Source organism: Anthonomus grandis, chromosome 17 (genome assembly GCF_022605725.1).
Source record: "Anthonomus grandis grandis chromosome 17, icAntGran1.3, whole genome shotgun sequence".
Classification (NCBI taxonomy): Eukaryota; Metazoa; Arthropoda; class Insecta; order Coleoptera; family Curculionidae; genus Anthonomus; species Anthonomus grandis.
Genome location: NC_065562.1, coordinates 9,100,968 through 9,128,703, shown reverse-complemented (window position 1 = coordinate 9,128,703; position 27,736 = coordinate 9,100,968). Strand labels below are relative to the sequence as shown.

The window sequence follows — 27,736 nt, the reverse complement described above, 5'->3', positions numbered from 1 at the left end:
TTTTTCCAAATAACTTTCAGAAAATGAAGGTTAAATTAGCGACTCAGATTTAGTCACTCTGTTGCAGTAGCATTGCATACTTATATTGATTTTAAAAATCTTCCAGAGGCAGCAAAAGTTACTGCAGATTTCATTGAAAAAATGAATAGATTATTTGATATTCTAAATTTATACAATTAAATTTATTTATATTTTAGTCATTACTTAGTAGTTATGTCTATCTTTAGTTGTTAAGTTTAGTAACAGTAATATATACATTTTTTCACACAAACTTTTGACTTTGATTTAAAAATAAATCCTAATGAAACCAGTCGTACCAAAACAACCTTTAATAAGATACCTAAGTACCTAATTATAACAAAAAAAATTTAACCATTTAGTTCTTGAATTAAGTAAACTTTGATAATGTAAAATTTATTTAGTTTGGTGGTTATAAAAACAAATAATTTATAGTATTATCAATTTACATATTTTTCCCAAGTAGGTACACTAAATAATAATTTTATTCCAGATAATAAAGTTATTATAAAATCGTGCTCCGTCTTCCCCTACAGTTCGAATTAGACGAAACTCGTAAAATAATAGCTATCTTTTACCAGACTTCCCCTTTACATTTTTTGCTAGTTCCCCGTCGGCGAGGAGCTCGGCGGCTTGCCTTTGAGATCGAAAGATAAAAGGTTTTTCGCCGAGTGAAGCAACTTGTATTTTATTCAGTAAACTTTGATATAGATAAAGCATTATTTAACTGGTTTAAAGTTGAAAGAAGTAGAGGATCGCCAATTAGTGGTCCTATACTACAGGCAAAAGCGGAACATTTCGGCAGGGTACTGAATAGAGGACCGGAATACACCTGCACAAAAAGTTGGATAAAATGTTTTCGAAAAATGCGTCATATTGTTTATGGAAAAATAGGTGGTGAATCTGCTAGTGTACCTCCTGGAGTGACAGAAAACTGGGTTAAAACTGTATGGCCTGAAATAGGAAAAGGGTATACAAGTGACCAGATTTTTAACGCAGATGAGACAGGTCTGTTCTACAAAATGCTTCCAGACATGACACTGACATTTAAAGGTGAAAAGTGCAAGGGAGGGAAAATGTCCAAAGAAAGAGTTACTCTTTTTGTTGCTGCCAATATATCTGGGTCAGAAAAACATAAGTTGATTATTATTGGAAAATCAGAAAACCCTCGTTGTTTTAAAAATGTTAAGACATTACCTGTTTCCTACATGTCTAACAAAAAAGTCTGGATGACTTCAGGACTTGTTTATTAAGATGGACGAAGAAGAATTTAATCCACCATCTATTGAAGAAGCTTTACGAGCAGTGAAGACCCTAAACAGTTTTGTACTATACAATAATGCGAGTGACGAAAAACTTTTAGACACAACCAGTTTTATTGAGAAAAAAATTGTATCAATTTACTTTAACTCGCGTTGCAAAAAACAAACAAAGATAACAGCTTTTTTACTAAATTAACTACATAATTTTTTTTATATGTACATACATACAAATGTATTTTATGTACTATGTAGGTTTACCTTACGTTACCTGTATCAGTGTAAATTTAGTTTTTTGCTTTGTATGTATCATGTATTTTCAGGGTTTTGTAAAATTAAAAAATATTTATAACATACATAATTATGTATGTATAGTTGGATTAATGGATCTTTGCGTTCACGTCACTAAACTATCATTCAACTCAACACAATTGTTTCTCATCCGCTCTCTTTCTAATTTAGACAAATCAAATGAGAAAGAGCACAGAACGTAAGTCTTCAAAATACTCGACCTACGGTCGGAGCGACAGTTATGAGTTAGACAAGGACAAACATCCGATCGCATGTCTATGATAAACTTTTAACATCATTGGCTCCCCGTCGGGTTTTAATATCGATTATTTCCTTCCGGGAGGGTGCCCGTTTTCGCAAAAATGTACTAAATATAATACATTTTTTATATAGAAGTATATCTACTGGTATAATATATGTTTTATGTTTAGATATTAAAAATACAACTTGTTTTCTTCTAATGAAGAAAGGAAACCACGGCTTGTAAATAAAACAAGTTTTAATTTAAAATTTGCTGTAATAACACCTCATGTTTAGTACATTTTGTGGAAAGTTCTTTGTACATCTTAGATCTTCGTCTGCAACCACAAGCAACCCTGTTTGTTTATGTTCTCGACTTTGCTTTGCCTTGCCAAAGAGTTTTAGAGAAATTTGATTTGTTTTGTTTTCATATTTACTGTTCATCGTTGTGTTTTGTGTTTGGTTGAAGCTCTATTGAAATAGTTTTTTGCCAAACCTTTTTTTGTTTTACAAACAGTTCTTTTGAGAACTTATTTTGTGCCATTCGGTATTTAACCTAACATTCAAATGCCTGGAAAACGCTTGAATTCTCAAGCTCGTATGCTTGTTGGAAATTTAATCTCGTACTTTACGTCTGAAAGTGATAATAATGGACCCCTAATTTCCTTGAATGCTATCCAAGAGGTAAATATTATTTTAATTTTTGATTAATAATTAGGAAATGTCTACCACACTATTCATTGTGGAATTAAATTTGATAAACATGTGAATTTTAAACCTAAAACTGAATTGCAAAAAATCCTAAAATTTCAATAGACTTAAAAAATTATAGTAATAATGAACATTATAAATATAGTTACATTTTTTTATTTAAGTAAATAAATATTTGAACTTTGCAGAGAGTTGCTGATACTTTGAAGATAAGCCTTCGAACAGTATCAAGCATAAAAATTTCCAAAGACCGAAATGAGTTGCCCTCAACACCAGGCAAGGACCGGCCACGGAGGAAGGAAAGCACTCACGATCTTAATGAATTTACAAAAATGGATGTTTGTAGTACATTGTATGACATGTATGCACAAAGTAAGTTACAACATTATTACACTGCATCATTTTATAGCCAAACATTTTATTTTATCTTTTCAGAAAAACAAGTTACAATTCATATGCTAAAGGAAGAGCTACATCCAAAATAAATTCTTCCCATTAGTTATGGAAGCCTTCGAACACTCCTCTTTAACCTGGGATTTAAATACCTTAAGGATGATAACAGACGTGCATTAATGGAGACAACCAATATATCTTGAAAGAGGGCACCATTTGCATGTCAACTTGTGTTTTTGGATGAAACTTGGATCTTTTCTAAAGGCAGCAAGATGATATCATGGCAAGACAATAGTGTTAAGAGTGTTCGTAAGCCAGTTGGTTTTGATGGAAAACGTTTTATTGTATTGCATGCTCGACATAGTGGAGGACTTATTAAAAATGCCAGTTTAATTTTTGCCTCCAAATCTAAAACATTGGATTATCATGGAGAAATGAACCACGAACTATTTACGAAGTGGGTTAAAAATCAGTGGATCCCAAATCTAGAGGAGCCTTCATTAATTATAATGGATAATGCTCCGTACCATTCTGTCCAGCTAGAAAAGCAACCTTCATCCTCATGGAAAAAGCAAGAAATTGCTGAGTGGTTAGTGAAAAATAATATACCATACAATAGACAAATGTTTAAGCCTGAGTTATTAGGCATAGCAAAAATGTACAAAAGGCCAAAGCAATATAAAATAGTATAAAATATTGCAAGAAAATGGACATGAAGTTTTAAGATTGCCACCCTATCATTGTCAATTTAATGCGATTGAGATGATTTGGGCAGATGCCAAAAATTTTAACAATACCCATATTGGTGGAAATGAGCATAAAGATGAAAATGTACTGAATATGTGGAAAAAATCATTAGAGAAATGTACACCAGAAGTATGGAACGCTAAGGTTTGCCACACTGAAAAAATAATCAAGGACTGGTATGATAGGGAAGTCAAGAGATACCCCAAATTCTGATTAGTCTAAACAGTTTGTCAATATCTTAGAAATAGGACTGCAATAAATTAAATAATAATTGTTTTCTTTAAAACGCTCATGAAAACATATAATTATATCTCAAACCTTTATACAAAGTGTTAAAGCTTTTCATGAGCTTTAAAGGAATAAAGTTCATGGAAATTTATTGTTATATAATATGTATACTGTCTATTTTCGATGAAAATCTTTCTTTATTAAAAATTGTAATTAATATTTTATTGTGAAGTAAAAAAACATCTTATGATAACTTTTATGAGGTCCCAAAAGACACTGTGTATGAAGTACCTTATGTCAAAAACTTGGAATTAAAAATAAATATGTATCTCAAAAAATTAGTACAAATTACCAAAGTACCTACCTACAATTGCATTTATAAGTAGAAAAGACGTGAGTAATTTAAAGAAATATTCTACCAGTAATAAAAAAACAGTAGGTTGAAATAGACAGCAAATCGCTATAAATAAATTAGCTGCCCTAAAAGTGACAATATACTAAAAACAAATTTCAAACAATCGCAGATTTCATCTCTGGCGAAAATCGCCGCCACGGAAATTGGGCATAAAAACCTATTATTTTTTTTAAGTTTAAACATTAAATGCCGCCGCCACTGATGCTGGGTTGACAATTGATTCATTCATATAAACATCGACCTTAAACACGTGATGACGTAAACGCAAAGATCCATTGATCCAACTATACATAGTTTTATTTGAGAAAAAAAGACGTAGTGTATGTAGGTCCTTTAATAATGACGGCCGTTTATAACGACCCATGTTCAGTAGTCCCTTCGCCGTCGATATATCCGACTTTCACTGTATTAATAAAAAAATTAATATTTAGACCTCAACACCAAAAATATTATTCTTTCACCTCACCTAACTTAACTAACACTCATTTAAACAAATTTCTTTTCAACCAATGTTACTAATACCCACATTAATCAGTTTTTTAGCTCTGCTGTAAAATTTTGCTAAACGGAGTTAGGCACTTTGCGTTGCGAATTACACTGACGACATAAATTAGTATTTTTGGTGATATTGATATATTTAGATTACAGGGAGATTTAAATATTGTCATTAATATTAGTCTTTAACAAATAGGTTAACCACTTAATTCTTTTACACCACCATCACCATTTAATTATAATGTTAGACTAGTAGAGTACTATTTAGAGTGTAAACGCATTCATCCTATATATAAATAAATAAAATAATATAAGCTGTACTTACGACGATTTAGCCTTATTCTGATGCTTTTGCCTATTAGCGTTAATCTTAGCGAAATCCTTAGGATGAGGGCAATCTTTTAAGGAATGTTCACTTTCACAATTAAAACAAACCGATCCGGACGTTGGCTTTAACGAATTTGTCTCACTAGATTTTTGTTCCTCAGTAATTGAGAACTTTGTGGAATATTTAGTTTGATAGGAACGAATCCTGTTGTCCGTCTCTGGATTTGTGTCCACGACGAATAATTCAGGTTCTGCTGCTACCGGTTTCTTTTTCTTTTTCTTCTTCTTTGGACTATCGGGTTTAAGAGGTGTTGGTGGAAGCTGTTTTGCAAGATCTGGAATTTTGAGTTGATTATCACTTGTAATTCTCAGATACACTGTGTTTGATCTTTAAGGGAGTATATCTTTCACTTAAAGAATATATACAGATATAATCATTCAAACCTCGCCTATAGGAAATAGTCTATGAGCGTCAGCGAGAGGGGACATATGGAGTCCGCATGAAACAAACAGAGGGCACACTACATGCCGTTTCCAAATTAATACGTTTGGCAACACTGATAATTCTGCCGCACGGCTCTCCACTCGTTCATCAAAAAACGAGACAATTCTTATCCCCACCACACTGCCCCGCCAATATGAGATTGCATTTTAAACGTGTAACGTTATTTTTATTCCTAGCTTCCTGCTTAATCAGCAAAGATTAAATTTAAAACCGCTCGGTTTTTTCTTGTTAAAATGTGTTCTCTTGAGGAAAAAAAGCAAATTATTAAGTGGTATTACGGCAGTTCTGTCGATGAAATATCACGCAGAATTGCATTCACGTTCGAGAATCGGCCCATTCCCGTACGCAGCACAATTTTTGCAATTATCCATAGGTTTGAGACCTTTGGGTGCTTGCAAAATTGCAGGAAATGCTACGCAAATGAGCAACCACCTGTTGTTAGACCGCTAGGCGAAGAAAGGGAGCTTCGAGAGGTTAATGTTTGTGCTGTTGCTGAAATGAACTTTCCTTGCAATAGTACAACCATTGGCAAAGAAACGGGTATTGAGCCTTTAAGGGTTAGAAGAATTTTAAAAAGAAATAAGTACAAGTGCTACAAGTTGCAAAAAACCCAAGAAATTTTCCCACAGGACCATGAGAGACGGATGGAATTTTGCCATGAAGTATTGGAAAGGGAAAATCGGGACGAAATGTTTATTAGTAACATTTTGTTTTCAGATGAGTCCTCTTTCTCTATTTGTGGTAAACATAATCCGTCCATTACAGTGGGTTATTCGAGGAAAAATAAGCACATAAGCATACCAACACGTACACAATACCCTCAAAAGGTTAATGTATGGGCTGGCATTGTAGGTGATTCAATTATAGGCCCTTTTTTTATCGATGGAAACCTTAACGCCAACAAATACCTTAATCTTTTAAGGGATGAAGTTCTTCCTGCTATTCGAGGGCTCAATATCAATTTAGAACAAGTTTGGTTTCAACAGGATGGTTGTCCCGCTCATAACGCATTAGTGGTACGTCAATTTCTCGAAACGTCTTTCCCTGATCGAACAATTAGTGGAAACGGTACTATTCAATGGCCCGCCAGAAGCTCCGATTTAACCCCCAATGATTTTTTTCTTTGGGGATACCTAAAAGAACAAATTTATAGGCACGAAAATGAACGGGCTACTAATTTAGATAAGCTTTGTGTTAAAATTAGGCAAGCATTTAATAGTATCTCCATTGAAATGTTGTCGAACACGAGAAGGTCGTTTTATGATCGATTGACGTACTGCACTGCTAAACAGGGTGGCCTTTTTGAACCTGACATAAGATAATTTTAATTTTTATTTAATATTATCAAATTAACTTAATTTTTTGCTTTATTTTGAATTAATTTTTTTATTTTCTGTCCAATATTTAGTTAATTTATGTTTACAACATTATTGCAGTCGGTTTTTAGTTTATTTTTTGCTGTTAAGACAGGCAGCAGCAAAGACTCAAACGAAACAAAAGATTTTTTTTTTAATTTGAAAACGTAAACCCTCTCGAACGCCTTAAGAGTACTGAAAGGTTTCGGTTTCGGGCTTCGGCGGGGTCCGCTGCTTCGAGTATGTTGTCACAACGTTGACAGACCTACCGCGATATATAATTCCTATAGGCGAAGTTAGAATGATCATCTGTATAAACGCCATCTTATCCATCCCAAAGGTTCTTATTAACATAAATATATACAGGGTGGCCATTTGAAAACGAAACAGAGCCTATTTTGGGTCCCTCAGAACATTTGCGAAAAAATCCTCGGACCCGTCAATTTTTAATTCAAGGGGGAAACATTTTTTTGCTAGTTTCGCCCCCCTGACGGCAAAGCCCTTGCGGGGGTGACAAGGGCCCCTATAATTTTAAATGGAACGGGGGGTCGAGTGATACCTTATTTTGAAGGTATTTTTATGTGGATTATAACCCTAAAGTTTTAAATCGTTACTATTTGCCTAGTCGATACAGGGGCTAATAAAAGTTCCAAAAAAATGTTAAAAAGTATAATTTGAAATAAAGGGCTTAAAGATAAAATCAATCAAGTAAATGTTCAAGATGTTGGCCTTCGACTTCCATACAATAATACAGGTTTTGTTCAAACCTTTCCCGTACATTTTGCAAAATTTCTGGGGTGATTTGACGACATTCATCAATTATTCTTTGTCGCAAATGGTCTAGCGATGTTGGCTGATTAGCATAAATTTTAGTTTTTAAAAGGCCCCATAAAAAAAATCTAACGGGCTTAAGTCCGGGGAACGAGGAGGCCATTCAAAAGCTCCTCTTCTTCCAATCCTTGTCCTTGAAACGTTTGGTCCAAATATTCACGAACCCTTGCAGCATAGTGGGGTGACGCCCCATCTTGCTGAAATACTAGACGATTTTCCAAGTACTCGTTGTTATTTTCTAGTATCTCCACTAATGCTGGATGAATTGTATTTTCTAATAACTCCAGGTACATCTCTCCTGTTAAATTGCCAGATAAAAAAAGGGGCCTACGATATGTTTACCAAAAATGCCAGCCCAAACATTTAATTTTTCAGGATGTTGTGTATGCACCTCACGAAATATTCTGGGATTTGAATCAGCCCAATAGCGACAGTTGTGACGATTCACAGTACTGTTTAGGAAAAAGGAGCATTCGTCATTGGCGGCTTGTTCAGATATAGTTTCACAAAATTGTACTCGCCTATCTAAATCGTCTTCGTTTAGTTCTTGTACAAGATGCATTTTGTACGGATGAAACTTGTTTTTTTTTTAATATCTTCTGAATGCTGCTTCTCTTAATACCAGACACGGTTGATAACTTCCTTGTGCTCAGTGTAGGATCTTGCACAATATGGCCTAAAATAGCTACTTCTGAAGCTTTATTCACCACTGGATCATCCATTTCGCGCTTTTTATTAGCCACAGACCCAGTTTCCCTAAATTTTTGAACCAATTCCAAAATGTACTTGCAATGGACCTGTCGATTAGGGTGTTGTAGTGTGTTAAAGAGCTGTGCAGTTCTATTAGCATTTTCATTGTTCGCAAAGAAAAGAGAAATTATGTCAACTCTTTCAGCAAGTGAATAAACCATTATCACACTCAATGTTGTAACTAACTAACTTTAAAGAGCTATTTGTTTGACACACTATTATCTGACAGCAGTAATTGACAACCACTATTAAACTTCAAAATGTTGCTATAGTAACAGTCTCAACAATAACCAAGAGTTCCCTTGCAGAATTGGCATAGATACCTACGGGTATTAAAAAAAAACAACAGAAAGTACGGTTCACAATGTAGGAGAACAAAATTTTTTGTATTTATTTAACTGCTAAATTTACAAGCATTTTTTTTCATAAAAAATGCTGACATGTTTTTGTAGCTTTTATTAGCCCCTGTATCGACTAGGCAAATAGTAACGATTTAAAACTTTAGGGTTATAATCCACATAAAAATACTTCAAAATAAGGTATCACTCGACCCCCCGTTCCATTTAAAATTTTGGGGGCCCTTGCCACCCCTGCTGGGGCTTTGCCCTCAGGGGGGCGAAACTACCAAAAAGATGGTTCCCCCTTGAATCAAAAATTGACGGGTCCGAGGATTTTTTCACAAATGTTCTGAGGGACCCAAAATAGGCTCTGTTTCGTTTTCAAATGGCCACCCTGTAGTGTCCAATTAAAGTTTTCCTCGTTTTAAAATAGATATAGCATTTTCACCATTATTTAAGGAAATATTAATTTTATGTTGGTGTTTTAACATAAAAGTGCCTTTGTATGCGTTAAAAATAACACCAGATTTAGTTCAATGAACAAACTTTTAAGTTAATAGTGACACAGAAAAAAATAAACACTTTTATTTTACTTTTCAAGATAAACAAATGAAATTTGGTATATCTATAGAATGGTAGAATTGTTAAGAGCATATTTTAATACAATACAATACAATTCTAATATTTAGATTAGTTTGGTGATTATTTTATATGTTTCTTTGGAATGTTCCTCAGTATCCGTGGAAAAAATCTCAAAAAGCCATGCATTAGAATATTTTTTATCCAAATATTTGAAAACCATATCCAAGAAGAAAGACAGTTTCAGATAACTTGAGTCATAACACCACAAGGTAGTGACGATACAGTAATTTGTGTGTCAGGTAAAAATTACAGAGAAGCTACTAGTATTTTAAATGTGGAATTGAATATTTTGTATCAATGGCTTTATAAAAATAAATTAAAACTAAAAGAATCAAAGACAAAGTGTGTGCTAATACGTACCAAAACAAATTGTAAAAATTTTTTAGATCAAGGTTTAAATATTGAAATTAATAAATCAAAAATTCAATTTGTCAGTGGAATAAAATATTTGGGTGTACTTTTAGATCAAAAATTAAATTTTTATGGTCGTGTTAATTATATTTGTATATTGTAATTTGTAAATTGCAAAAGATTGCCCAGAAAGTTGGGTTTTTTAGAAGAATTTCTAACTGCTTGTCGCAATGGATTAAAATGTTAGTATACAATAAATAATTTTGCCACACTTTAATCATTCCTCGTTACTTATATCTTGCTCTCAGGAAGATATAATTCAATTACAACTTCAACAATATCAAGTAATGCGAACTGTTCTTAACTGTAATAAATATACACCTATCAATCAGATGCTTCAAATATTAAAATAGCTTCCTGTGAAGCAAAATATTCTTAAGGCAAATTGAATTTTAATTTATAAAATAGAGCACGGATTTATGCTATCATATCTGAAACATTTTTTAGAGAAAAAATCCAACTTTCGACAATATAATATAAGGTCAAGAAATGATTATCATATTTCAAGAGTTAGATCAACTTTATAGAAGAGATCATTGTTTTTTGAAGGGTTGCAAGGTTTTAACTCTCTTCCATTAGAAATCAAAAACGCAATCTAAGATTATTTAATAAGAATGTTAAAAATCATTTATTTAGAAATAGCGTTATGTCATGTACAATATTTATGTATTAATATAGGTTTTACTTATTTTTTATACTACTAAATTTAGCAAATTAAATGTATTAGCCAAGTGCTAAATAAAGAATATTATTATTATCATAACATAACTCTCTTCTAATGCTCAGTTGAGCTTGACATTTATTTTTTAAGTTTTTTTAATGCTCCTAATCTTTCATTAAAAAAAAAATAAAATGCATGCATTGGAGCTTTTAATTTTTGAAAATCATGTGCAAGAAAACAGATTCAGACAACTTATAAAATTTTTTGGAGATTAAAAAACATACAGGGTGTTAATCAACCCTTCAAATTATGATCCTATGACAAAAACGATTTTAACGCCAATAATACTAATTAAAAGATAAACTACTACTATTACACTCGCGGGCACAAAATTCCGCCACCCTGAAATATTGGCCAAGTTTGATGTTCTATAAATTTTTTATTTTTTATCAGATTCTCACGATTTTGCCATCAGTTTTTAGATACATTTGTTGTAATTTTTTAAAATCATTTTTTGATTAGGCTTTAATATACAGGAGTAAAACAAACTGTTGTTTTTTCTCGTAATTTCAAAAGACCCTGCAGGAAAATTAAGGTGGATAATTCTGTTTACATACTGTTCCTTGTAATCTTTGATGTATTCTAAACATTTCGATTTTTGATTCATTCCATTATCTCATTTCTGCTGCGAGCTGCAAATTTTGTATTGAAACGCTGATTTGAAGCGTATTTTTATTAGGAGAAACAAACACTAGGTATATCATAAAGTTAATTAAAAACAATTTTAATAGCGTGTATTTCCTCCTCTCGCAGCAATAACAGCTTGCAGTCTTCGCGGCATCGAATGAATAAGGTTCCTTATTCTTTCTTGAGGAATAGCCTCATATTCTTCGATCAGCGCTAGTCGTAAGTCTTGCAAGGTTTGTGGTTGTACAGGACGACGACGAACGGCCCTTTTAAGTTGATCCCAAAGATGTTCTATTGGGTTGAGATCCGGGCTACATGCGGGCCATTCCAATCTTGGGAGTCCAACTTCATCCAGATATTCGCTCACTACATGTGCAACGTGAGGTAATGGTAGAAATGCATTATCATGCATTAATGTAAATTGGTTCCTTAATGTAACGGTGGGCGGTTAGAGCTCCATTTTCAATAAATACAAGATTGGTGCGTGCTTCGGTAGAAATACCCGCCCAAATCATGACTGAACCGCCACGATATGAGATTTGTTCTGAAATGGTGCAGTCAGCATATCTTTCATTTCTACGTCTGTATACCCGCTCACGACCATCCGGCGTCCTTAAACAGACCCTGGATTCATCTGTGAATAGTACGTTTGCCCACTGTTCTAGAGTCCACTCAAAATGCGATCTTGCAAACCGCAGTCGGTGTTGTCGATGCCGAGGAAGTAATTGTGGACATCTTGCTGGCCTTCGTAAATAAAGTCCAGCTTCTGCTAATCTTCTACGTATCGTTCTTTCACTTACACTTACTCCATGAAGTATTCGCGAGTCATTTTTTAGACACACAGCAGTAGATCTTCGATCTCTTAAAGAACTAATGGTGACAAAGTGATCATCAGCTGCAGTGGTCATTCTCCTTCTGCCAGAGCCTTGTCGTCTAGTAAAAATTCCCGTCTGTAAATACCTATTCCAGGCATCTCGAACTGTAGACCGCGAAAATCTCAGAGTACGGGCGACATAACTTTTGCTACGGCCATCCTCTATTAACGCAACAATTCTACCCACGTCTGCTGGAGTTAATACCATATTGACACACAACAAATTATAATAGTGACACTGTCAAACTTTATGTCACATTAATTGCGTCCTTAGCCAACGTCCATAATTTTTAACCGAAAACTTGACATTAATTATCTAAAAATAAGCTTCAATCAGCGTTTTAATAAAAAATTTGCAGCTCGCAGCAGAAATGAGATAATGGAATGAATCAAAAATCGAAATGTTTAGAATACATCAAAGATTACAAGGAACAGTATGTAAACAGAATTATCCACCTTAATTTTCCTACAGGGTCTTTTGAAATTACGAGAAAAAACAACAGTTTGTTTTACTCCTGTACAAGGTGGCCAAGATAAGGATCCTAAGCATGGGGATCTCGGTACCTGTTGGAGATACAGCTTCGGTTAAATTAGGAAAAAGTTGTGCACTTTGAAGCGTATTTACATGCCGTTGAGGAACTTCAAAAATTTCCATGGCTTGCTGAGATATTTGGAAAAAACGGAAATTTGCCAATATCGATTTTATTTTTTCCTGGCTTTATTTTAAAAGATATCAAAAAACTATTGACACTTTCTCATTGACACTTTTGATGTAGTACGTGATGGCGCTTTTAAATTTTATATCCGACGTTTCGTTTTCGAGAAACCATCATCAACTTTATTTTTTTATATGGCGCGAAAAGAAAGTACACCCTGTATCTGATTCCATTTTTTATTACAAATTCAATGATGTATCACATGTCACATTTTTTTTGTTAGTTGAAAGGAAAAATGCAAATTTTCTATTTTTTTAGCATATTTTTTAAGTAAGCTTTGGAAACAAATGCTTTGACGTATGTAAATACCTGTTACCGAGTCTGTCACATTTTTCTTAATATCTATTTAGAGAGTGATGAAGCTAAATGAAGCATTGATTTGCATTGTACTACTTATAAATAAAAAAATGTAACCAGTAATAGACAAATGTTTTATGATTTTTCTAACGATATGCAACAAATAATGAATACATTTTAAAAATAACGAAAAAAGCAAATAAATTAACGCATTTTATAAATTTAATTTAAAACAGGTGTTCAAACAGGTTTCCGTTATTTTCTAGACATAAGTATGATCTTCTTACAGTAGCAGTTAAAACATCACGCAATATCTCTGGCGTAATACTTTGAAAAGCGGCCGTCACACATTCTCGTAACTCCTGCTCAGTTCCAAAAGAATGTTGATAGACTCGGTTTTTAATAAATCCCCAAAGGAAGAAGTCCAAAAGGGTTAAGTCCGGGGATCGTGCTGGCCAAGACACTTCACTGGAGGTTCCAATCCACTTTTCAGGAAAACGCTGCGAAAGGTACTGTCGAACTTGCCCAGAATTATGTGCAGGTGCCCCGTCTTATTGAAACCAACAGCTATTGACTTGTGCCAGAGGTAAATCATCTAAGCAGTCTTCTAAATCATTTTGCAATAAATTAAGATATCGTTCTGCTGTTAATGAATAATGGTAAATAAATGGACCTAGTATTTTGGTTCCTAAAATTCCACACCACATATTAAACCCAAAACGTTGTTGATGTCTAGATATTTTCTTAACACGCGGATTTTGTTGGACCCAGTAATGACTATTGCGGCGGCTAAAGATACCATTATTAGTGACCATACTTTCGTCGGACCATATTATTTTTTATGGAAAATTAAAATCCTCTTCACAGGCACGTGTATACCACTCACAAAAATGCCGACGTCGTTCGAAATCCCCAGGTTTAAGTCCTTGGCAAATTCTAAATTTGTAGGCGTGATATCTGTTTTTACGTAAAATAAACTGAGCTGTAGATTTGGCCACTCCTACATTTTTTTCAATTTGCCTGGTTGATATCTCGGGGTTTTCAATAACTGCTTGTAAAACATTATTTTGAGTTTCTTCAAGAGATTCCTTTTTTCGAGATAAAACAGGCTTTTTAAACGAACCATATTCTTTTAAATTTCGAGCTAACTCTAAGAAAATGGATTTACATGGTTGCTTTCTATCTGGAAATTTATTAAAATACATTGCTGCTGTATTTACAGTATTTTTGTAGCACAAAATGTAGCACGACAGCATGTCAAACCTCTCTTCATGACTATAATGACCACCAGGCATATTTGAAGATAATAACACAATTTTAGCAATAATAACGACAACAGTAAATAATAATAACAATAATTACTCAACAAACAACACCTCGACAATCACGGTAACAACAACGGCAATTAATATTTAATAAAAAATATGTGACAGGGTAAAAGGTATTTACGTCAAAGTGTCAAAGCATTTGTTTCCAAAGCCTACTTAATAATATGTTTAAAAAAAAAGAAAAATTGTATTTTTCCTTTTAACTAACAAAAAAAATGTGACATGTGATACATCATTGAATTTGTAATAAAAAATGGAATCAGATACAGGGTGTACTTTCTTTTCGCGCCATATAAAAAAATAAAGTTGATGGTGGTTTCTTGGAAACGAAACGTCGGATATAAAATTTAAAAGCGCCATCACGTACTACTTCAAAAGTGTCAATAGTTTTTTGATATCTTTTAAAATAAAGCCAGGAAAAAATAAAATCGATATTGGCAAATTTCCGTTTTTTCCAAATATCTCAGCAGGCCATGGAAATTTTTGAAGTTTCTCAACGGCATGTAAATACGCTTCAAAGTGCACAACTTTTTCCTAATTTAACCGAAGCTGTATCTCCAACAGGTACCGAGATCCCCATGCTTAGGATTCTTATCTTGGACACCCTGTATAATATAGCCTAATCGAAAAATGCTACTTTACAAAATGATTTTAAAAAATCACAACAAATGTATCTAAAAACTGATGGCAAAATCGTGAGATCTGATAAAAAATAAATAAAACATCAAACTTGGCCAATATTTCAGGGTGGCGGAATTTTGTGCCGGCGAGTATATTTGAAAATTGTATACAACACTATAATTAACAAAAAATTGCTTACCTTCCTCCTCATTAGGTACACAAACAGTATGATCCAAAACTACCCACTCCTTTGGATTTATATTTTCATCTCTAAATATATTTATGGTTACGTCATCAACATTTTTAGTAATAAGTTCCACAAAACTTTGAAACAATTTCATAAATTTAATCTTATAGGTATCAGCAATTGATTTATTCTTGAATTTAATTGTGACTATTGGAGAGTTAAAATCGGATTCTTCTTCCTGCATAGTTTCATTCACTTCACCATCTTCAATGGTGTCATCTATACAAATTATGCTATCATCATATTTTGACGTTTGGGGAGATAAGCGTGGTTCTATGATAGTGGACTCGGTTTGAGGTAAGGCAGTTTCCTAAAAATATTTTTATGTTACTTAAAATATTTAAACTGGATATTTAAATATTTTTCTACCTTATCTCCATCAGTATCTGAAATATCAATAACATCTGGTTTGATTTCATTCACTGAAAAAGAGTCAATAATTTCAATAGTTTCCATAGATTCATCTTTTATGATATTATTTTGGGGTGGCTCTTCTGAAAAAAAAAAGAGTGTGTTAATCTTGCAGATTTAGGAAAATAAGAAATTGATGAAACATCTTTCAATCACTTAAGGAATGTTTTTTATAGGACCAATAGAAAATATTTCTTCTAAAATTTAAAGGAAGAAACTTAAACATGAATGTAAAAGAGTCTAATTTATACAATAAATGTCAACTGATTAATGATTACTAACTGATATTCTGCTAAGATGGGGTAAACATTTTGTCAAAAGTGAAGATTAAAAAATATTGATATTTGATTAATACCTGTTTATGTAATTTGCAAATAAAAAACACTAATCAAAACCAATAAACTTTACATATTAATATTATAAATTAATAATAGTGGCTACAAAATAAAATACTTTCCTAACATTAAAGTTCTTATAAAAAATACATATGTAAGAAGTTGTAATTAGCAGCACTTTGTCAAACCTGAAAATTCAACATATTTGTAGCTACAATTCACTTTCCTGTCAGTTGGAAATATTTATATCCCTAATTGCTATCTATGATTATGGTTACTAAAAAGCCACATACATTAAACCATGCTGACATTTACAAACATACAATTGGAGGTTATATGACACTAAAAATCTCTGACATTAACCAAACTTCGAGAAGATACAATCAACTATGGAGTTTATCATGGATAAACTCAGTAGACAGTAGCAAAAAGTCCCTTCAGATAAATGAAATATGATTCTAGCACTTGACAGCCTTGTTGAATATCACTCTAGTCATAACAAAAAATAGTGAGAATAAAAAGAGATAGTTTAGGTCTCCCTATCCCACACTCTTCTTTAGTTAAAAACTCCTATCAGCTATGGTAGTATTAAAACTTCCAATCATTTTTTTGTAATAATTAAAAAATATCCCTCATAAAGATCTTTTGGTAAAGGTCTAATTTAGCAACTTTTCTGAAAATTGCACCTAAAATTATAGGAAAAGCTTAAAAATAAGTGTTATTTTACCAGACATTTTTTTCCTAAAAAAAAAACAAAAATATATTTTAATATTTATTAATTGCACAAAAAGACTTAAAATGTGTATCATTCCAATTTAACCCATTCCAATCCAAGCCAACCCAAATATAAAAGCATCAAAAAACGAATTTTCCAGAATTTATTTTACTGTAAAAAATGTACTGCAATGTAATGTTTCCCCACACGTTTTAATGTCGAAACTAGATCATTTTTTTCTATAATTTTAAGTGTGGTTTTCAAAAAAAGTTGGGGTTTATAATTCCAGGTATGATTAAAATGTATAAATGTCAATATTAATTTTTTTTTTTTTTTTAATCCAAATGAGAATTTGATACTCCACCATCAGAATTCAAATTCACTTATTGCTTTTTTGATTGAATTAAGTAATATAAGGAAGTTGATTTAAGAAAAGTACTAAAATTAAGATAGTTAAAAATATAACACAAGACGGATTTTTTTGCTATCTTTAACTCCTCCACTTACGAGAAACTGTTATATTTATTAGACGTAAAATATTTAATCATGTTCCTTTTTCTATTAGGACTGTTACAGACCTTAAAAAGTTTCGGAGGGAACTAAAGAAATTAATCTTACCAAAAGCTTACTACAGCATTGAATGGTATTTTAATATTTAAAATTAGTTATATATCTGTTAATCTTTTTTTTTTTATTATTATTCTTGTTTTACGTTAGTTTTTTTAGCCTTTTCTTTTCTTCTTTTTTAGTTTTTTTATTTGTTTATTTATTTAAGTAATACACGGGATCAACCCCATTAAAAAAATTTTTCTACAGTGAACTCCGGTTATAACGTACCCTCTAGGGTGAATAAAATTAGTACTTTATAACCGGAGGTACGCTATAAAAGAAACCCATAAAAATAAATATGTAAAGATTTATTTGTTTTAATTAAAGGACTAAATTAACAAAAAATACATTCTAAGTATTAAATACAAAAAAAGATATAATATTAATATGTAACATATAACATTAAAATAGGATACATATATGTTTTTGAAGGTGGTAGACAATGGTACAGTGAAAACATCTTGTCGGACTTGCATTGTCTTATTTATTTAATGTAACACGACGTTTCGGTTGGTAAGTATCTCCAACCGTTATCAAGTGTAAACTGATACATTAAATAAATAAGACAATGCAAGTCCGACAAGATGTTTTCAGGATACATATACATATGTAATCAAAATAAATATGTACTATTTATTAGTTACGATTTTTCAAAAAAGTAACGTGTTATTTTTGTTTGCTGATTTTTTTTACACAATTTGAAATTCCCGATGTGCTTCTCAACTTTTAACGAGGCTTGTAAAATTGTATCAGATCCGTAATCAGTATATTGTAAGAAATTCGTAACAAATTTAATTGCACAAGTGCTTCACAATAACTTGGAATGGGTTCGTTCAGTGGTCCATCATCATCGCCGCTTTCGTTATCGGAACTTAAATCATTCGTTGAACAGTTTGATTCTATAACTTCGGCAATAATGTCGCAATCCGTTAAGGTCTCCGTTGCTACCAGATTATCGTCGATGGTCGTAAAATTATCTAGTTCAGGAAGATATTTTTCTACAGTAGTTACGTCTTGGCAGTGATTTTGCAACCAATAACTTAGCGGAATATCCCAGTCATCATCATCATCAACACTTTTATATTTCTCATACCACTGATTCAGTGGCAAGTCATCATCTGAATCAAACTCCTCGATCGATTTCACTCGACTAGCATGTCGAAAGCAGTTTTGAATCGTTTTTTGTGAACTCATTCCAAGATTTCGCAATTATTTTTATCGAGTCTAGAATTGTTAGATTAAACGTTTCCTTACTATCCAATGCTTGAATTAGGCGATACATAAAATATCTACGGTAATGAACTTTTAGGCATTTTATTATGCTTTGATCCATTGGTTGTATGACAAAAGTGCAATTGGGAGGCAAAAATTCTAATCTGATATTTGTCAGATCTACATTCTTTGGATGAGCTGCACAATTGTCCACTAGAAGCAATATTTTTCTTTTTTGACCTCTTAGTTTTTCATCCCACTCGTTCAAATAATTAATAAAAATGTCTGAAGTCATCCATGCGCGTCTATTCGATTTATAAATAACAGGCACCTCGGTCGTTCGTATTTACCAATGACAAGAAGTTTACATTTTTCACTACCTGTCATATTTGCACAAACCCAAACGGTGTATCTTAGCTTTAATTGTTTGCCTCCCACACATGACTTTTCTCCTCTAAATTTCAGTGTACGGTCTGGAGTCATCTTGTAAAATAGTCCGGTCTCATCCCCATTAAAAATATCTTCACAGCTGTAATTTTGTGCAATACCTGGCCATTTCTCGGTTAACCAGTTCACCACAGCTTCCCTGCTAACATCTCCTGCTTCACCGGACACTTTGCCGACATTGATGTTGTGACGAACTTTAAAACGCTCGAGCCAACCCGTAGAGCACTTAAAATCTCCACCGTGTAATCCCTTGGATAAATCTTCCGCTTTTGCTTTTAAAAGTGGTCCACTTATAGGAATATTTTCGGTTCTTCTCACCTCAAACCATCGAATAAGAGCTTGATCCACATCTGGGCGTACGGGATTCCTAATTTTCTTAATTCTTTGCGATTTTTTTCACTTGCTTGCTTGATTTTTTCACGATTGCTCCAATTGTAGAAACTGTTGTTTTTGCCATATTTTTCCTTCTCGCAATTTCCGATTTGTTAATGCCACTTTCAATACTTTTAATGATGTCTACTTTTTCTTTAAAATTTATAGCTCTGACTTATCCGTCATTTTACCAAAAAAACTACAAAAACTCGCACTCTCACAATAACACGCAATGTCCAATCTAAAACAACCGGTCATCTCATTTTGCATGTTCTATAAAAATTCTCGAGAACTGGAAACTCCGGCGGCCTCGGTGCCAACGCGCGACGACAGAGAAACTTCTCAGTATCGATTAATGGGAATCCTCGACAGAGGTGGAAAATTACTCTGCTTATATACATTACATTAAATTACTGTCAATCGGGCAAAAATATTGAACGTTATAGCCGGAGTTAAAATTTTAGTTAGTATGTTATATCCAGTAAAATGTTTTCAAAAAACAAAATCCTACAAAGTCTTAATAAGACTCCTAAAATGCAATAAGGAAATTCCCAAAACTTCAATTCCAGTAGAGTTTACCAGCCTCAAGGTTCTTTTGACAGGCAAGTGCACAGCATAGTTGGTACGATGATAAGGCAAAGAAAACAATCGATTTAACCTCAGATTACGGTGTGGAATATTAAATGAAATTTTATTAAGTAGTTCGGGAAAAATCACAAGGCCATTCAAAAGTTTATAAATAAACACCAAATCATTCTCAGTGGTCATTAGGAACTGGAATGCAAAGTTTATAAAGGCAGATTCGTACAAATTTATTTTGAACTCTCTCCAGTGCCACACAATTATTCATGTAAAGAGGAGACCAAATTATTGATCCATACTCCAACAAGTGATATGCACAACCTTTTGCAAGTTTCAACTGACAGGTCTTTATAATTGCGCAGGACAAATCCAAGGACCTTAGATGCTTTAGTTATAATAGTATTCACATGGGTATTAAAATTCAATTGTTCATCAAAAAAGGTACCAAGGTCCTTTACTACTTCAGTGTACCTAAGATTAACATTATCAATAGTATAGTAGAAAATTACCTGTTTGTTTCTTTTATAGAAACTAATGTAACAGCATTTACCCACATTCAAAGCCACATTATTAACAACACACCATTCACACAATCTATTCAGATCATCTTGCAAGAGAAACATGTCTTGTTCTGAACTGATCACCCTATAAATATATTTATATAAATATTTTTCTTTGTTTTTATAATAATAATAATAATAATAATAATAATGTTTATTTCGAAAAAATAATAATACAAAGTAACTAAGAATACAGTTGGAAACACAATTAACTACTAATATTATATGAACAGTATAGTGATTACAAGCTAGCAACAATTAACATTAAGCAAACAATTGCTCAATATTAATATGAATGATCCAAGTTTTTATTCTATATAATGTATTGATCCTGGCACAAGGTTTATTTCTCAAATCAAGAGGCATCATATTGTAAATTTTTGGAGCTGTATAAATTAATGATCTTTTAGTAAAAGTAAAATTTATTTTAGGAAAGGATAGAGGATTGTTACTTTGAAACCTGGTTGCCAAAGGCCATACTGGTCTACTTTTAGCTATTTTATTATTACAAAGAAGTCTTGTAACTGAATTTACATAAATGTGATGCAGCTGAAAAACTCCTGCCTCACTAAACAAATCAGTTGATGGGTACAATTTATTTTTAAATAAACAAACTTTCAGCAATGCTTTTTGAGCAATAACAAGAGGATCAAGAACAGACCTATAAGAAGCACCCCATACACTTATACCATAACCAAGTACAGACTCCGCTAGAGTTTTATAAAATGACAAGATTGTCTTTTTTAACAAAGGATGCCTTAATATGTAAAACTTATACAACAACTTACATATTTTACCAATTATGTAATCAATATGTACATTCCATTTTAGTAAGTTGTCAAACAATACTCCCAAATATTTTACACTATTGACACAATCAATTTTAGTCTTACACTGGCAAAAATTGTAATTTTCGCAATCAAAGTTATGAATTCTTAATGTAGTGTAACCTGGCAGGCTAGAATTATTTTTGGCATAACACATAAACTTTGTTTCGTCGGTATTTAAAGTTAGAACACTGAAATCAAACCAATTTTTTACCCTTGATATTAATGACTTAGCTTTATTTTTGACTCCCTCCCAACTGCTATCTTCAATTATTAAGCAGGTGTCATCAGCAAAACATACTACACTATCTTTTGGGATAACTGAAAAAAGACCATTGATGTACAGTGTAACTGTTGCCTAATTTCCAAAAAACGATTTTAATAATTGATTTGGTAATCCAATTATACCCAGATCACCTAGACGTTTCGGCAAAATATGGTGGGGCACAGTGTCAAAGGTTTTGGCTAAATCAATAAAAATGGTCATGCATTTCATACCCGAGTTTAAACCAGAGACAATGTGGTTGGTTACCTTTATAAGTGCGTCCTCTGTACTGCAATTTTCCCTAAAGCCATACTGCTCATTAGATAACAAATGATACTTATTTATAAATTGAGTGAGTCGTAATTTTAGGCATTTTTCAATTAATTTACTAACTGAACTAGTAAGAGCAATTGGTCTATAATTAGACGGTTCTTCCCTACTACCAGCCTTGAAAAGAGGGATAATAATTGTTTTTTTAAGAATATCAGGATAAATTCCAGATAAAAAAATTTGGTTTATTAAATAAGTCAAAGGTTTTAAGAGAGATTTAAATTTAGTTTCATTATTTCATTAGAAATTTTATCAACAGTGCTAGAAGTTTCGTACTTTAATTTAAAAAGAAGTTATTGTTGGCCCTTATACTAGGGAAGTTGTAGTCATTACAATTATTTATTTTGCTAGCCAAGTTAGACCCCACAGAACTAAAGAATTTGTTAAACTCCTCAGCAATTCATGGATCAGTAGTAAGAGAATAGCCTGCTTTACTTTTAATATGTTTAATGTCATTGTTGCCGCCAGAAAAGTCTTCAGTTGTACATTTTTTGATAGTCTGCCAGGTCAACCTAGGATCCCCTGAGTGAGAGGAAAAGAGGCCTTTAAAATAAGAAGCAACATTTAACACTTTAGTAAGCATTTTTCGATATTCTATAAATTGGGTTTTATAATCAATATTTAGAGGATTTAATGATAAACATTTCTTTAAATAATCATGTCTTCTTGAATTCAAAATGCCTCTTGTTACCCAAGGTTTTAAACTTCTGTGCTTGCATTGCTTTGCATACTTCTCAGAACTATATATTTAATATGGTTAGTTATTTTATTGATAAAATTTGAAGAACACACATTTGGGTTTCTTTCACTCAAAACATCCTGCCAGTCTTCTGAATTAAGTCTTAGACTAAGTTGAGACTTATCCAAATGTTTAATTAGTCTAGAACCAATATTATTACTACTTAACAGAGGAATATTAAAATTTAACAAAATAGGGAAATGGTCTGAGAACCCTGCTCTTAAAACAACAGCTTCGGAGGTGAATTTTGACCTGACAAAAATGTGATCAAGACAAGTTAGACAATCACCCGGTCCCCTAGTACCAACATTAATTTTACTCAAAAACCCTTTTGATAACATTAAGTTTAAATAATTATTAACAATATTACACCTTTCATTTAAGAGATTCAAATTAATATCACCACAGAAAATTTCTATTGCATATTTGTTTATGGTTATGAAGATAATTCTCCAAGCTCGATAGAAAATCTAATTTTTCTATATTATGACAACGATAAAAGCCAGTAATACCAATATTAATACTATTTTTAACCAACACAGCCCTTAAGAAACTACAGTCATTTATCTTTTTTATTTCAGCACTAACAAAAAACTCCCTTCTTATGTAAAAAACAAACCCATCACACTTACTAACACAACTTTCATTATAGCAAAGGTGATATCCTGGAATATTTAAATTTTGTGTTTTATGCTTAATATTATTAGTTTCTGATAAACCAATTATGTCAAAGTCTTTATTAAGGAATTGAAGATATGTTATATGTTATGTTGAAGATATAAAATATGCTCCTATGTACAATCAAAATCAATTCCGTATCCTGTTTTTATCCTGTATAACCAAATAACTACTAGTATTAAAAATTCTAGAACTAGGAAGCTTTTAGCACAAGTTTGTAAACTTAGCAAATAAAGTATATTTTGACTTTGAATTTACCTATACCGAGGTCTGAGAGAGTGAAAAAGTCCATAATTTATAACGGAAAAAAACTATTTAATCATTTCCCCCTCTCATTAAGAAAACAACACTGTGCAAGGAAATTTCGAAAGAATTAAATAAACTATTATTAATAAAATCATATTATTCCTTGCAGGAATATTTAAATGACTCTCTCAATTAGTTAATAGTACTTTTTTTTGTAGTTTTGTTGAATGTTTTTTATGTTATTTGATTAAATCTTTATATGGCCTACAATGGTTTAACCTCTCTTATTTTATATGCAAATTAAAAGCAAAAGAATAATGAATTTGCTTTGTATATTAATTAACTTAGAAATTAAGAATTAAAAAATAAGGCTTTGTACACAACATTATTTTGTTTGTTTCAAATAAAGCTACTTTTTGACTTTGTCTTTGGCTGAATTGAAATCATTGTTTAAGTTAAAGAAAAGGGCTCATGAGTGTTACAGGGCCCGTAATCGAGCAGCTGACTATTTAAATTTTTCTAATCTCAGAGCAAGATGTAAAATTTGGTGTGATATTTGCTAACAAAATTACCTTTTGAAGTTAGATCAGCAGCTTTATACTGGCCCTAAAAGTTTTCAGTTTAATTTAAGTAACGATAGAGAGGTAAATAGAATACCTAATTTGATGAATTACAATAATAATGAATTCTCGGGATGTGAGGAAATTGTAGAGGGTTTTGCTCAATTTTGCTCATTTTTTTTTCATTGTATATAAACAGAATAGCCCAAATAATCTTAGTGCTTGCTTTTGGACTAGGGTAAATAATAGTATTCCCAATATAAAAAAGGAATTTGATAACATTCCAAGTTCAGGTCCAGATGGTGTTTCCATTGATGGGATTACTTTTTAATAAATAAATTTTCATCTCATTTACCCATAAGAACAAAAATTTTCTCACATATTTAAAACACAACCACAACACAAGACAGATATCTAACAATTTTCTTACTCTACCTATTAAAAATAATCAAACAATTCACCTTAGATTTCTTATGCTTAATTATGCAGCTCCAAAACTTTATAACTTGTTGCTAATTATAATAAGATCAATAAATAACTTACAACTGTTTAACAAAAGATCTAGTTCAGGTACTTTCTCAATAATTATCTCCTTTAAAAAATGTTGTTTTAATTTGTTAGTTTTGGGTAGGTGTATGTAGGTAGGTGTAATATGGTGGTGGGTATCTGTTAAACCAGGACAGAAAACAAATACACTATTGCTGTATCAAATAATATGTAACCTCAAGAGTACATACAGGTAAGGTATCTAGGTACTAGAAAGATATTTTTTGACCTATAGGAATTGTAAACTGACTAAATAATTTTTCTGCAAACATGTATATTTTTTTAATTAATTTGAATTTGATTATTCTCTTCAAACACAGCACTCTCACACACACGTGTTCTCTATAAAATACTATTTTACTATAACTATTATATTGAATTGAGTTATCTGATATCTCAAATATCTTTCCATTTACCAACAGAGGAGCTGAAAGTCAGTGTAACAGATACAAGAGAAGCAAAAGCAGGTAGTGTAGTAATAAAGTGTCAAACAAAGGAAAATATAGAAAAATTGCAAGAAGAAGCTGAAAAAACACTAGGTAATGAATATGAAGTATTCATCACCAAATTGCGAAAACCCAGAATTAAAATTGTAGGTGTTGAGGGAGATATGTCTAAGGATGAGATAGAGAAAGCATTAAGGGAGCAAAACCAATTTATTGAAATAAATGATGAACTAACAATTACATACATTAGGGAATTTAAAAACAACTAGAATAAAACAATCTTTCCTGAATGCTCGGCCGAGCTTTTTCATAAATTTATGGAATGCAGAAAGGTTTTTCTACAGTGGCAAAGATACAGAGTCTATGAAGACATTAGTGTACAACGGTGTTTTAAATGCGAAAAATTCTACCATAAAAATACATAGTGCAATAATTTAACTATATGTGAATATTGCAGTGGTCCAGAGACGAGATGAGTCTCGCGAGTGTCCAAAAAATTTGTAAACTGTGCTAAAGCCAACAAAAAGTTTAAAACAAACTATAATATTGATCATGAAGCAAGTAATATTGAATGTTCTTTCTATAGATATGCGGTTAACATCCTAAAAAGTAAAATAGACTACAATGGACAATCAATACACTCAAAACAGTTCTGAAGTTTTAAATTATCCTTTTGTGATGTGATGATTTTAGGAGAATGTTTTTAACTCTGTGATTCGCATTGCAATCAATTTAATATACCTGGGTATAATGTCTATTATAATAACGCTAAATACAATAAAAACGATGGAATGTTAATTTATACTAAAGTAAATTTAAATGTTAAAATCGTCGACATTACATTACCTAAATCTCTAGTAGTCTACTATCAGTAAAATAAACTTAGACATCAGGTGTATGCTTTGGTATAACTGGTTTATATAGGCCACCATCCACCAACGAAAACGATTTTATTGAGGATGTAAATTCCTATTTTATAGATAATTTAAAGAGTGACATCGATATCTTTATTGGTAATCCTAACTTTGATATTTCTGATAATCATCAACAATCAAGTTAATTTGTATTTATCAACATTGTACAAATATGGATTTCTGCCCTATATTAATTGTCCTATGAGGGTGACATGGGTGTCTGCTAGTTGTATTGATCATTTCTTTGTGCGAAGGAAATTAAAAACAAATAAGTTGAATTTTAACTCATTTGTATTAAATTCTGACTTAACTGATCACTATCCAATCATACTAAATATAACAAACCAGACTAATGATACCATTAATAAAAGAAATAAGATAAAATAAATAAAAATAGAGCAAATTGATGACATTAAATTCACTGAGAAATTACAAATAGAAAATTGGCAATCAGTTCTAAATTCTAATGATTCACAAGAAGCGACTGACTGATTCTATTATATATTTATGAAATTTTACAATGAATCATTATCCTCAAAAATAATCACTGTACGAAACTATAATAAGATAAAACCATGAATTACAAATGGCATCATAGAGTCAATAAAAAAAAGAGACAAACTTAAGAAAAATTATTAAAAAATAAAGAAAATAATGTAATGGAAGATCAGACAAGACTTATCGTAACACCTTTAGTAAAATACTTATAAAATGCAAATATGACTATTACAATAACAAAATAAATAAAAACAAAAATAATATTAAAAAAATGTATAAGTTTAATAACAATGGACAAAGTTTTGAAAATGACAAAAATATGGCAGACTATTGCAATGATTATTTTATTAATGTTGGAGTACATATGGCAGACAGAATTGTAAATAGAAAAGTCAATATGGATAGTAAAATTAGTAATAACTGTCCGATTTTTCTATATCCAGTACAAATCAATGAACTAATCAAAAATATAAATTCTTTAAAAAATAATAGCTCCCCGAGAATTGACAAAATTCCAAGTAAACTAATAAAAAATATTCACGTTTACATATTAAAACCACTTATACATATTATAAATTTTATTTAAGACCAGTAATATTCCTATCCAATTTAAAACAACTATTCTTACACCAATTTATAAGTCAGGAAATAAACATGACAATAACAATTTTAGACCTATAAGTGTTATGAATAATTTTGGTAAGATATTTGAAAGAAAGAAAGAAAGAAAATGTGCTATATTACGTAAGACAACAAAATCTTGTGTACAAGCATCCTAAAAACTAAAAAATTCCAAATTTACTTTAAATTTCAAATTTCAAACAAACATAACATCTAAAACACTTTACCATAACATTTACACACATTACCAAAATTAATCATAACAAAACAGATTGAGAAAAAAAAAAGCATCTTTTTGATAAATTTCATTAAAAAATAAGTAAAGCTGTCAATAAAACAGAATTTAGAAGAAGTAAATTAAATTATTTAACAGGAAACAAAACTAAAACACTAAAATGATGTCAGAGCACAGGTTAAAAGGTATCATTGAAAAAAT

General features: G+C 31.7%; 1 protein-coding gene across 2 annotated transcripts in view; it reads right to left on the bottom strand.

Moving 5' to 3' along the window:
• The window catches only part of LOC126746545 (zinc finger CCHC domain-containing protein 8 homolog), a 68,178-nt gene that overhangs the window by 17,626 nt on the left and 22,816 nt on the right, over window positions 1–27,736 (bottom strand). For both annotated transcript variants that reach the window (XM_050454854.1, XM_050454853.1), the window contains exons 2-4: window positions 15,757–15,881; window positions 15,340–15,697; window positions 5,123–5,459 (exon numbers count right to left, since the gene is read on the bottom strand). In XM_050454854.1, coding sequence (XP_050310811.1) covers window positions 5,123–5,459; window positions 15,340–15,697; window positions 15,757–15,881 — 820 coding nt within the window. The remainder of the gene's footprint in view (window positions 1–5,122; window positions 5,460–15,339; window positions 15,698–15,756; window positions 15,882–27,736) is intronic.